General features: G+C 39.2%; 3 protein-coding genes across 3 annotated transcripts; 2 read left to right on the top strand and 1 right to left on the bottom strand.

The window, feature by feature from the left end:
• Positions 1–225: 225 nt before the first annotated feature.
• On the top strand, positions 226–4,579 carry LOC103401651 (UDP-N-acetylglucosamine transporter ROCK1). The gene is made up of 6 exons (XM_029093578.2): positions 226–470; positions 569–844; positions 1,118–1,316; positions 1,401–1,544; positions 2,524–2,598; positions 3,100–4,579. Exons 1-6 carry the CDS (start codon positions 340–342, stop codon positions 3,259–3,261), a joined length of 987 nt encoding a protein of 328 aa, XP_028949411.2. The 5' UTR covers positions 226–339; the 3' UTR covers positions 3,262–4,579.
• On the top strand, positions 3,885–4,579 carry LOC114821458 (uncharacterized). Its single transcript, XM_029093579.2, has one exon. It carries the CDS (start codon positions 3,885–3,887, stop codon positions 4,401–4,403), a length of 519 nt encoding a protein of 172 aa, XP_028949412.2. The 3' UTR covers positions 4,404–4,579.
• Positions 4,580–4,908: 329 nt separating this feature from the next.
• On the bottom strand, positions 4,909–8,615 carry LOC103432870 (BTB/POZ domain-containing protein DOT3). Its single transcript, XM_008371118.4, has 6 exons — positions 8,250–8,615; positions 8,092–8,161; positions 7,090–7,985; positions 6,724–6,982; positions 6,525–6,653; positions 4,909–5,470 (listed from the first exon to the last, which is right to left on the bottom strand). The coding sequence occupies exons 1-6, from the start codon at positions 8,384–8,386 to the stop codon at positions 5,102–5,104; spliced, it is 1,860 nt and encodes a 619-aa protein (XP_008369340.3). The 5' UTR covers positions 8,387–8,615; the 3' UTR covers positions 4,909–5,101.
• Positions 8,616–12,601: the final 3,986 nt, after the last annotated feature.

Raw genomic sequence — 12,601 nt, 5'->3', positions numbered from 1 at the left:
TATTACGGTATTCACTTGGAAGTGAAAGATTTTATATTCGAATCTCGTAGATGACGAATTCGATAGCAAATTAAACTAACCATTGTGTGACTTTTCTGAACTCCCGTTTCGTTTAGTGTAAAAATATTAATCTACTCAAAAAAAAAAAAAAAAAAGATAAAAAAAAACCCTGTATCCAAACGACGCCATTTTACTATAAGTCGGGACCGCCCCAGCCCCCGAGTCTTTCCAAAGTAGAAGCAAAGGACGATTCTGAACAGAAATATACGGAAAAAAATAACGTCAAGCAAATTACAGGAATAATCTCCAACGGTCTCTCTCTCAAGGTCGCCGCCAAAAATGGCGGCCGCCAAGAAAAAAACTCCGGCGCCGCCGAACTCTGAGCAAATGAACTCAAGGGTCTGGCTCTTTTCCCTCCTACTCACACTCCAATACGGAGTTCAGCCCCTCATCTCGAAACGCTTCACCAGGTACTCCCACCCCCTTCCTCGATCCCTAACATTTTCACCCCAAATCATCCATTGATTCTCTGAAACTTGTACGTTTCGTCTGCAATTTCTTCTCGCAGTAGGGAAGTGATCGTAACGTCGTCGGTTCTGACGTGCGAGATAGCCAAGGTTATCTGTGCCCTAATTTTCATGGCCAGAGACGGTAGCTTGAAGAAGGTGTACAGAGAGTGGACTTTGGTTGGTGCGTTGACCGCCTCGGGGCTCCCTGCCGCCATATACGCATTGCAGAATAGTTTGCTGCAGATTTCTTACAAGAACCTTGATTCCCTCACCTTCTCAATGCTCAACCAGACTAAAATCATTTTCACTGCCCTCTTTACGTATTTGATTTTGAGGTATGTGGGATGAACACATTGTAAACCCCGAAATGTTCATGTCGGGTTAAGTAGCTATGGTAGTTTTTAAAGAGCTCTAAGGCATTTGAATATTGATGGTATGGTACCCATTAGACTGGTTTTGGTGTGGTTTGAGCCTGCAATGAGCCTGCAATGTATTGGTTTTTGGTTTCTACTTGATGGATTAACGTAATGTGAGATGATTCGGAGAGTTCTGAGGTGTCCGAGATTACCCATTAGATTGATCTTTGAGTGCAAATGTGTTGTGTGTAGGCAGAAGCAATCGATTCAACAGATTGGGGCGCTCTTCTTGTTGATTATGGCAGCTGTCCTTTTAAGTTTTGGGGAAGGCTCCAAAAAAGGGACTAGTAGCGGCAGTTCTGACCAGATATTGTTTAGTGGGATTATTCCCGTTTTGGTGGCCTCTGTGCTCTCAGGTTTGGCGTCCTCTTTGTGTCAATGGGCTTCCCAGGTAAGCAAAACGTTTCGGTTTTTGTAGTTTGAAGATGCTATTCCCTAGTCCGGTCAATTTAACTTTGCTGCTCTTATATTCCAGGTTAAGAAACACTCATCGTATTTGATGACCATAGAGATGTCTATTGTGGGAAGTTTATGCTTGTTGGCTAGTACCTCTAAGTCTCCAGATGGAGAAGCTATCAGAAAACATGGCTATTTTTATGGATGGACTTTGACGACTTGGGTAATGACCATTATGATATTTGACATTTTCCTTGAGTTTTGAATATTTGTTTGACTCCTTTGGGGCTATAGACGGATGAGGAATTTGCAACTACCAAGGGAATTTAGGATAAATTGATTACAAATGAAGCCCAAAGCATTGGGTGGAGGGATTTTAAATGCAGTAGATGATCATTACAATGCATAAACAATTTCAAGTAGTCATTTACAAAGGCGTTTAAATGCATTGTATCTGTCCATTCAAATGCCTCCACCAAAACTTTTGTAGTGCGTTTCTAACTAATTTAACTTAAATCCCTCATCCAAACATACCTGGAGTTTCTTTAATTGCTTAGCAACACACACATGCAATACCCAAAACCACCAAACCATTGGTTTAGTTTTGAAGGCAGATAAAAATTTTTTTTGGATGGTCATGCTGCTCCTCTCTGGTCAGTTGTTATTGTTTAGATATCCGTCTGCATAACATCTGTTTTCCTCTTTGTTTCTTTCTTGGTGTTGTGTTTTGTTTTGCTGGCTCTCCTTTGCTGTATACTTGAGTCTGATTTGTAAGTTGTAACCATAGAAACTATATAGTCCCTGTTCAAAACACAATTATTAGTCGGCCTGTTTTATCCCAGTTGTTCCAATATTAAGTTGCTCCCGAGTTGGGTCTAATTCTATTTGTGTGCAAAAACTTTGTATTTTTTTATATCATAGGATTAAATCTGTGTCAGTAATTATTTTACGTTAAGGAAAGTGGTGCATACTGGGGTTTACTTTCTATGTTGTATTTGAAACATCCTGCTTCAAAATAAAATAACTAAAGGAATAAAAGTTCTCTGTACCATCCATCCAAATTATTATTGAGAAGATATGACTTTTTAATTAATAGTACTTGGCAAAGAAAACAAATGTAATGTTATTCTCTGTTAACTATGCGTTGCATGAGTTATGGTGTGCCTTTTCAAATAATAATAATCATTATTTATTTTTCTCAGATCCCAGTTATGTCCAATGCCCTTGGTGGAATTCTTGTTGGCCTAGTCACAAGTTATGCTGGCGGCGTTAAAAAGGTAAGTTTAACAAAATAAGGATTACAAGAGCAGTTGCTCGATGCTCTCAAGCTTACTATTAGCTTTTTTTTGATATTTTGTTGCAAACTGAGGCTGAAAGCGAAGAGAAAGGGTTAAAACTAACATAGTATATTAATTCACTGCTATGCTTGATCACTAGAATCAACATGCTACCTACTTTAAGAAAACAATAGCTAGGTTACCTTGATCTTCTTTATTCACGGAACATCTCAGCTGAATAAGTTCTCCGTAGTTCTTAAGTTTCATACTGTTCTTCATTGAAAATTCTTTCAAAATCTGACAAAATATGCCAAATGGTTTGGTAAGTTAAATCTACCCTTTGCCATGCACTTAGAGTTTCTGAGTGATCATTATGGTGAGAATGGCTGGAAGATAACTCTCTCCAGCCATAAACAAATTTCTTATACAGTTTCATTCTTGCAAAGGCCAATGCAGTTTTAAATGTACTTACCGCAGAAGCTCTATCTAACATGGTTGCAGGGGTTTGTTATTGTTTCTGCCCTTGTTGTTACCGCTATGCTGCAGTTCATTTTTGAAGGGAAACCACCTTCACTGTATTGTGTCCTGGCGCTTCCTCTCGTGGCCAGCAGCATTTCGATATACCAGAAGTATCCATACCGTGTTAAAAAGAAAGACGCGTAAGTCCTGTTGCAACATCGGGGGAGTTGTTTTAGCCCCCCTGATCGAAACGGCTTTAAATGGTTTGGACATATTGGAGTTAGTTGATTCCAGAACGGTGGAGAGGTATTGGAATTTATTGATTCCAAATACAATCACGCATTGTTTTCGGGTTAAATATTTGACCCGGGTTCTCATTTGGTTAGATACCTCTTTGACCGGTGTCGCAACTGATACGAAGGTAATTGTAATGTTTTCTTGTTGTAATAGTCCAACAGATAAATGAAGATTTTTGAGATGATGATTTATCATTGCAAGAAAATTGGTTAAGGTTGTTTTGGACATGTGAAATGAAGACTTACAGATGCTTCAATTAAAAAATGCGATTATGAAACGGAGACTCATGGTAAAAAAGGTAGAGGAAGACATTGGAAGATATAAACAGAAACTTTCCAATGATGACCGTTGATAGGTGATTCATGCGTGTATTATTGGGCCGTTGCAACCTTATTTTAGGCTCCGTCGCCTACTGAGGCCCAATTCCACTGAGAAATGAAAAGTGAAGCGCAAAGCTCCACTCACACACACAAGGCTCTTCACCCGCAGCTGCTCCATCGTACCAAATTCAGAGAGGAGAGAAAGTCGACATGGGAAGCAGATTGGGAAGGAGGGTAGTCCACTTCGCGAACCTACCCATCAAGCTTTTGATGCCCAACAATTTCGCCAACATCACAGAAATCGCTCTCAAAACCATCCCATCGGCCTCCAAGATCGAAATCAAGCGCGTCATGGAGTCCCTCTACGGCTTCCAGGTCGACAAGGTCCGCACCCTAAACATGGAGGGCAAGAAGAAGAAGCGCAGCGGTCTTCTCATCGCAAAACCCGACTACAAGAAGGCCTACGTCACCCTCAAGGGCCCCCTCTCCCTCTCCCAGGACCTCTATCCCATCGGAATCGTCCAGCAGGACCGCAAGCAGCAGGCGGCCAACCAGTCCAAGTCTGCCGTCGTCGAAGAGGGCGAGACCGAGAAGCATTGGCTTTACGGGAACAAGGAACGGCAGCAGCAGCCGCAGAGCGCTCGCAGGGGTAAGAGCAGCGATAAGGGTTCGGCTGTTTTCGGCGAGGGCGCCGCCAAGTTTCCCTGGAGCAACATGAGGTTTCGCTAGGCAGGTTTGAAGAGATTTTAGGGTTTTTATTTGGAGATTTCAAATTTGTGATATTTTAGGGTTTGATGAATTATATGGCCATTTAGTGGCTATTTTGCTAGTGAACCTCTCTTTGCTAGGACTGCAGCATTTGGCATTCGATTAAAGGAGCATTTCGGTGTTATGTTTATTGTTAATCTTGTCTTATGATGCATTGCGCAGTTATGTGTTTTACTTAACCTGGTAGTTGTTCATAAGGTTTGAAATTGTCGAGGACGGAATTTTAGTGGGATTATTATGACATATGATATGAAAGAAATGTGTTTTGTTTGGTTGGCAATCGGTGTAAGGTGTAAAAAAATGACAGCTTCTCCTCAGCAAGTTTATTATATTTGTCCATAAAAGTGTTTCGTCGCCTTGTGTGATCCAGTTCTGAAAATTTGCAGGCTTGGAGTTGTAGCAAAGGATATAGTGAGCTAGGTGTTCTATGGGAGTCAGGATTATTGTAGGGAAAAGTAAGGTGTAATGATAGGAAAAGTTCCGACATGTTCTCTTTATTTCTTTTGATGTATAATTGATACATTACGTATAGGTATGCAATTACGAATTATCAACTATCCCCAAGTGTTCGTAAACAAACTAGCTGATACAAATGATGGTCTTGAAGGTGTAACTCCCACATCGTGTGGAATGTCTGTGCCTCCTAGGCTAATGCAGTTTTAGGACATTGACGACCTTTGTATGGAGGTGGTTCTGCGTCTAGATGGGTTGGTTCTTTGTTGGTTGTTTCTAGGTTCATTTTCCTCAACTTTTGTATGGAAAGAGTTCTTGATTTTTCTCCATCCCAAACTCCAACCTGATACATTCTTTTGCTTGTTTCTTATTATCCTTTCATACTCGTGTTGCAGTTCAGAGTAGTCCCTCTGCAGCTCTGCCATCTTTATTTTTACCTTCTCAAGTTCTGCTTTAAGATTTTTAATCTCTGCATCTGTTGATGAGTGGTTCCCCTCCTGTTCAGAGTTATCGCCGCTTGGTGATTCCTTACCTTGCATCACTGTCCTCATCTTTACTTGCTCTGAGAACAGAACCTGCACATGTTACATAACCGCTTTCTACAGTAAGAGATGTCAATTTTGATGGACCTCGTTCTAGTTGGCTCTGAGATTATGGGCTCCATGTGTGATAAATGCAATGGTCGCCAAATTCTCAGTTAAGTGTCTACGCCTTTTTGAGGATTTTACATCTCCATTATGATAAGGGTATATATAGTACAGTATTTTCCCTGTTTGTAGGAATGCTATTAGAATTAAAGTTTTTGAAAATTTTCTGTTTATTTGATGATTTTAGGTATTCTATTCAAATGACGTAATTTTTCTTTCATTTCAAAGGCACAACAGTTGAGTGATTTTTGACATGCATCGGTCAATTTAGCCCATACAAGATTTAAATGTCTAATTAGGGTTGGTATTAGAGATTCGGGTTTGAATTTATCTTTGGATGGTCTTTGCTGCTATATATTTAATCACGCTGGTGTAATTCAATTTTTTTGTTTTTCCGGTTACAGTGTAATTCAAATTTCACTAGAGAACTCTTAGTTTGAAATTTGTTCGGTTACTTTGTTATACAATACTTTGTTTCTAGCATGTTTTGTGTGAGATTGAAGTCTTTCCTTCCAATTGCTAGATTATTCAACCCCAGACCTGCCAGAGCCCCATATCATGTTTTCATCACTTAGCCGGACGCCTATATGTTTACACTTTGAATTCAGTGTGCATAAAAAGTGTGCTAAGCAACAAAAAATGAGGCACTTATTTCAATTTGTGGTAGTAGTTAATGTTTGTTTTTTCGTTTTCTCTTGCCATGTATTTTCATCTTCTCAAAGGTCTCTAATTAGCTTCATTGATCATGCTGCTTATAAACTACAAGTCCCTTAGTCTCTGGTTGGTAGAGGTTCTTGGGTTACATTTCGTTTTCCTGTTACTACATGATAAACTTTAAATATACATATTTTGAATTTAATTGGAATGCAATTGTTTAGATCTGTCATGGTAGAAGGTCTAGATTCCTTAAGGATATAAGTGATATCATAACATTTTAGACTAGGTTTCAGCATGGACCAATTCGAAACTTGAAAAATGTTACCTGGACAATGGTTCTCATAGGCAGTCGATCATTTTGCGCAGCATGCATGCATGCATCAAGTGATAGTTTATCGCAGTTCATTATTCTGCATAGCCTTCTCCTGTCATGCTCAGGCAGCGTAGGATGAGTCTGAAAGAAAAAGGGTTAAGATTTTAGGTCATAAATAAGGTAAAACTAGAGAAACAGGTGAGAAGGTAACCTTTAGATAGGTATCGATGGCTCTGTAAAGACCATCATCACATGTTCGAGCATTTTCTGGCAGTAATTCCGCCATTACATGAAACTTGGTTATGAAGAGTTTCGGGTCTCCTGCAATCTCTGATAGGTAGTTGTCTAAGAGCTTACTAACAGCAATTTTACCAGTCTTCTGTTGCTGATCTTGCTGCTCATGCATCAAGAAATATTCCACAATCCGTTGCACAACTTCAATGTCGTGCATTGTGCATTCTTCAGGTGAACTGTACTACACATTATGATAATTAACAAGAACATGAAGGTTGGTTATGCCAGTGATATCTATTGTATGTTTCCCATTCATAGTAAATAAAGAATGCAGAATACTCACTCAACCAGTTTCCCTTGATCTGCATTGTAGTACCTAGGAATCAGCAAATCGTTCACATTGGCATCTTCTAACATCATCCCGGCTCTCTTTTCAAGCTCTGAAATCAACGCTGGCGATGCAGAGTACAGCATGGCCAACTTTAACATCCGCAATAAGAACTTACATGGAAGAGCTTTGTTTTGAGGAGGTAGTATGCTTACTATGCTTTCAATAATTGCTTTTTGCTCCTTTCTGTATTCATAACCCCCGTCCTCCTTCCTCCTATTCAATACACTGAACTGCATGTCATTTTTTCCAAGCCCATATCCTCTTAGTCCTTCAAACTCCATATCCACGCCGGTCAACCATCTTTCTGCATAGTGCACGATACATTTACCAACAAACTCTGGTCTGTTACTCTTTGCCTTTATTGCTGCTATAGTCCTCATGAAATGATCTATTCGAAAGGTAGACACTTGGTTAAGCCACCAACCTTCTTGACCGTCTGCATCCCCAATGGCGTTTTCTCTGGAAGCCTTCCAAGCGATTGAGTCACAGCAGCGTCTGACAATTTGAAGATTTTCAGCCCACGGAGAGAGAGTTTCACAAGATTTAAGCACAGCAATGGTGTCTTTCCGTGAAGAAAGGACAACCAAGGTGAGAAAAGCTTCAGTCTTAGAAATGAGATTTCCATCTTGAACTTCTTCAGTCATTTCTAGAAATTCGGAGGCACATCTTAACGGAGCTATATTGTTAGGGTTCAAGTCCACTGGAAGACCATAACAGAATTTTAAAATGATTTCAAAGGTTTCTGATCCGCCGGGGAAGTTTTCAAGCTTGAGGTCATAACCGAAATTTGAAGGTGAAGGATGAAATTCCAATCGACCTACGTAGCCACATTTCGATACCAAAGGATACTGCAAAAACAAAGAGAAATGGACCATGAACTTATTGACTAGTGTGTACATGTGTGTCGAGGTTATGTCTCGAGCCGTGCATGTTTGTATTGCTCTGTAAGTTTACCTTATGGACGTCGAAGGTGATGCCTTGAACTTGAATGGTTAGGTCTGTCGGGACATGAGAATTGATAAACCTGCACGAATCCACCAAATAAATATGTCGTTACTCGTTATTGAATACATCCAAAGTTAGAATTTAGACAAGACATTCTCTCCTTGTACCATGAGTGTTGTTTCTTTTCGAAGCTACCGGCTATAGTGATGTGTTTGGTAGGAACAACGATGCGCTGGTCTTGAAGTTCGTCCGAGCCCTCGTAATCGGCCTCGGCCTCTGGAATTTGCGGTGGATTTAGGGACATGCTCACGGCGACGCTTTTGGCCGGATATGTTATGAGAGACGGTAGAGAGGTTTGGATGGAATAACATGATATAAGAGAGTGGGGACGTGATGTGAATAAATGAATGAGAAGTAAGTATGTGGTCGTGAAGAATGTAGATCTACTCCATATGAGGGTTGGTGGAGTGCCGTTCTCTAACTGTTGCTTGCTTGGGACTAATAAATTTCTAAATGTTATGTTGTTTGATGGAGAATGTGAGTTTATCAGCTCTGACAGCTCTATTGGAAGCGACCAACAGATGGTTGTGTGGCTATCAATATAGGAGGAGGAGTCTCTCTCCTCTTAATCTCTCTTCCCTTCTATGCCTCCTATTTGAACGGCTACGGTTAAGCCACGTCAACATCTTATATTGATTTTTATAGAGATAAAAAGACAAAAAGCAAAATGTGAGAGGAGAGGAGAGAAGAGGATGAGAATAGGAAGGGAGAGAATTTAACTCCAATATATTAGTAAGAATCGGGGGACACATTTTTTTGACAAACTTTCTTACTACCCCATTCCACACACATATATAGGTTGTTTAGTCAAAATGGTCCTTAAAATTGGCATAACTCCTCACTTTGGTCATTGAGATTTGAAATTGATAGAGCTAGTCCTTGAGTTTGTCCATCGTCAATCATTTTGGTCATTTCGTAAAAAAATCTCTGTTAAATGAGGACCAAAATGACAAAGTTATCCTCAATTGAATAAACAATGAGACAAAATCATGTGACAAAAATTTAGAATATTTTTTGTCATTTTCTCCTTATTTAACAGAGACTTTCCATAGAATAACCAAAATAATTGATAATGGACAAACTCAGGGACTAGTTCTATCGATTTTAAATGTCAGAGATCAAAATAAAGAGTTATGCCAATACCTTGTATAACTTTTGTGAATCTCATGTTTAAAGAGAATGGTTGTAAGTGTTGATGTAACATCTGATCTACTTAAAGGTTCCATGTGGATGCCTTGTGGATTGTATTTAACTTGTCCAGATCTATGCCAACAAGTTGTACTAATTTCCTTTTCAACAATACAGCCACATAAAAAACAGATAAGTCAACCGACCCCATGTCAAGCAAGAAATCGGCACACCACTGAAATCGCCACCATCACAATATATTCCCAAAAATAAACTTTCCTATCAACAAATTTAACTCTTAATCTTGTACTTAAGGTCATATCTGAGAGTTAAGGTGCTTGGTAGAGTTGGAATCTGGGTGTCGAATGTTTAGTCCGGTGATGGTTTGCCAAAAAATTTGATAAAACAACAACAAAGCTTTATCCAACTAAGTGGGGTTGGCTGTATGAATTATACAACGCCATTGCGCTCAATTATTTCACATGCAATATAATTAAAGAAGAAGCGGCAAGAAATCGAGAAAAGTAATTGGAGAATTGGTAATTTACGTTTTAATACATTATTTGCTCTTGCCATATCCCGAAAGTGGATGGTTTGGATTTTTTGTATCGTTCGGATTGACGCAACTTTGGTTTGTTGTGTTTGTTATGGGGCCGTAATAAATGGATTCGAAGAGAATGGCGAGAAGAATAAGACTAATGGTAACCATGAGCCTGTCAAGTTTAAGGTCAAAAACGATGTATTCAGCTTCCGAAACAACGTTTTAATGTTTGTAATTAAAATCGGACTTTTGGTTTTTCGTCTGATTAATGTCATTTGCTTTCATTTTAATTACCTAAATCTTTTGAAATGGCGGGTGGTAATTTGTTTATTTAAGTCATTTGGTTTCTCATTTGTAATGATCTTTCAAGCTTTTAATCAATTAATCAAATTATTCTTTGGGATTTCTATCAAACTGGTGCACTCCAGAACTTTATCCTTCAAGGATTTACGCTTGTAATCCTTACTAGCTTCGTACTATGTCAAAATCTTACACTTTTTCATGGTATTTCAATAACTACCTATGGAATTAGGTTGACATTTTTTTATGTTGGTTGACCAAATGCATTCTTGATTAGACTTGTAAACGGGTCGGTTTTATTAGGTTTGCTCAATTTCAATCAGACCCATTAACTTAACGAGTTGTCCAAACCTAATTTATTAAGCTAATGGGTCACCCATTAACAATTTTTTTAATTTAAATTTTGCAGAAATGGATTAAAAGTGAAAAAGTTAAAAGAAACGTAGAGCGGATGTTTGATGAGGCAGAAGTTCTTCCATGTTTACTTGCACAGTTTGCTGGTGGAGAATAATGGTTTTATTTTTATTTTTCAAGGATTGATACATGTGATGAGTTCCAGTCAAACATTGTAAAGCTTCCCAAACAAACACCAAAATTCAAAATCTTCCCACTCTCTTGGTCCCAATCTGCACAATAAAAAAACTCCAACCATCAAATAACTCAAAATTTTCAATTTTTATATAATTGAAAAATAAATATTTGATATAAATGGATGAAGAAAATGAAAAATGGGAGTGCTTCCTGGCTACTTTCTCTCGATGGTCAACAAGTGCTTCCTGGCCACCGATCTGATATGAATCAACCTTAGATACCCTATCTCAAACTTGCAAGTAGCTTAGGCAATTGGAATGGAACAATGGCAGAAGGAGGAAGAAGAAGCTGAGCTCCCAATATTTTTTTAATTCAAATGACCGTTAGTCCCACAAGCTCCATGTGAGCCTTTAATACAACTTCACAATTCCACTAATGCCATCTGGCACTTATACTAATTATCTAATTAACAACTAAACTCCCATCTTAACCTCTACTAAGTGATTAAGCTAATTACTTATTACATTTCATATCATTACCCCTCCCTTCAAGAACAACCTTATCCCCAAGGTTTAAAAAACAAAATTTGGAAATTTGGTAGTGAATTCATCAAAGTCTTCCCAAGTGGCTTCATTGGTTGTCAAACCCTCCCAAAGCACCAAGACTTGAACTCTTGCAACATTTCCCTTCTTGTACATGTGCCTCTGCAACACTTCTTTTGGTTTCTTAGCTTCCAAGTTATCTGTGACTAGGTCAGGTAAAGCAACAATAGGAATGGTCTGAGAACCCAACTTCTTGTTCAAGCAGCTCACATGGAAAACAAGATGAATTTTTGTGCCCTCTAGAAGCCTGAGTTTATATGCTACCTTGCCAATTCTCTCCAACACTTCAAATGGACCATAGAACTTAAGGTGCAACTTGTGAAAGGCATGGGAGTTTAATGACTGCAACTGATAAGGTATCAATCTCAAATATACCCAATCTCCCACAACAAATTCTCTCTTAGTTCGATGTTTATCTGCTTGATGCTTCATCCGAGTTTGAGCCCACTCCAAATTACATTTCAGCAATGCCAGCATCTTATCCCTTTCCAGTAAAGCTTGTTCCACCACTTCTAATTTAGTTGTGCCCCTTTCATAGGTAGTAATAAGTGGAAAAGGAATACTATAAACAACTTCAAAGGGAGTGAGTTTGGCAAATGTGTGGTATGAGATGTTATAACTCCACTCAGCCTAAGGAGGTTTCTAAGCACCGGTTCATAACTTCAGTTTATCCATCACTTTGGGGATGGTATCCATAACTCATGCTCAGTTTGGAGCCTTGCAATTTGAAGAACTCTTGCGAGAATTGACTGAGGAACACATAGTCTCTATCACTGACTAATGCTATGGAGTTTAAACACATGGTCCACAAATGGCTGTGTATGGAAGGGATATAGCAACAAAGTGGGCAAACTTAGATAATCTACCTACCACAACCATGATCACTGTCTTGCCCTTGCAATTAGGTAACCTCACAATGAAATCCATGCTGATGCTAGTCCATATTTTCTCTAAAATGGGAAGAGGTTGAAGTAAACCTGGTGGACCTATGGTTTCATATTTATTTTGTTGACAGATAGCACGCTCAGGTACATATTTCTTAATATCTTTCTTCATTCCTTACCAATAAAAGAACCTCTTGAGCCTTTGATAGGTTTTGAGCACCCATTGGTGACCAACAGTAGGAGTGGAGTTATAAGATCCCATATCGCCCAGGGGTGAGGATCCTGTACGCCTTATATGTACATATCCCCTCCTTATAGCAACGAGGCCTTTTGAGAGCTCACTGGTTTCGGGTTCCATCGGAACTCCAAAATTCAGCGAGTTCGCGCGAGAGCAATCCCAGGATGGGTGACCCACTGAGAAGTTTTCATGTGAGTTCCTATAAAAAAAAACCATGAGGGCGTGGATGTGGTGG

The sequence above is a fragment of the Malus domestica genome, chromosome 15 (genome assembly GCF_042453785.1).
Source record: "Malus domestica chromosome 15, GDT2T_hap1".
Lineage (NCBI taxonomy): Eukaryota > Viridiplantae > Streptophyta > Magnoliopsida > Rosales > Rosaceae > Malus > Malus domestica.
The sequence above is the reverse complement of the archived record's forward strand: the minus strand, read 5'-3'. Positions and strand labels throughout refer to the sequence as shown.

Coding starts and splice junctions, on each gene's coding strand:
- LOC103401651 (XM_029093578.2), top strand. CDS start 340: ATGGCGGCCGCCAAGAAAAAAACTCCGGCGCCGCCGAACTCTGAGCAA. Junction 1,545..2,523: donor GATGGACTTTGACGACTTGG/GTAATGACCATT, acceptor TATTTTTCTCAG/ATCCCAGTTATGTCCAATGC. Junction 2,599..3,099: donor ATGCTGGCGGCGTTAAAAAG/GTAAGTTTAACA, acceptor ACATGGTTGCAG/GGGTTTGTTATTGTTTCTGC.
- LOC114821458 (XM_029093579.2), top strand. CDS start 3,885: ATGGGAAGCAGATTGGGAAGGAGGGTAGTCCACTTCGCGAACCTACCC.
- LOC103432870 (XM_008371118.4), bottom strand. CDS start 8,386: ATGTCCCTAAATCCACCGCAAATTCCAGAGGCCGAGGCCGATTACGAG. Junction 8,162..8,249: donor GAAAAGAAACAACACTCATG/GTACAAGGAGAG, acceptor GGATTCGTGCAG/GTTTATCAATTCTCATGTCC. Junction 7,986..8,091: donor TCACCTTCGACGTCCATAAG/GTAAACTTACAG, acceptor TTGTTTTTGCAG/TATCCTTTGGTATCGAAATG.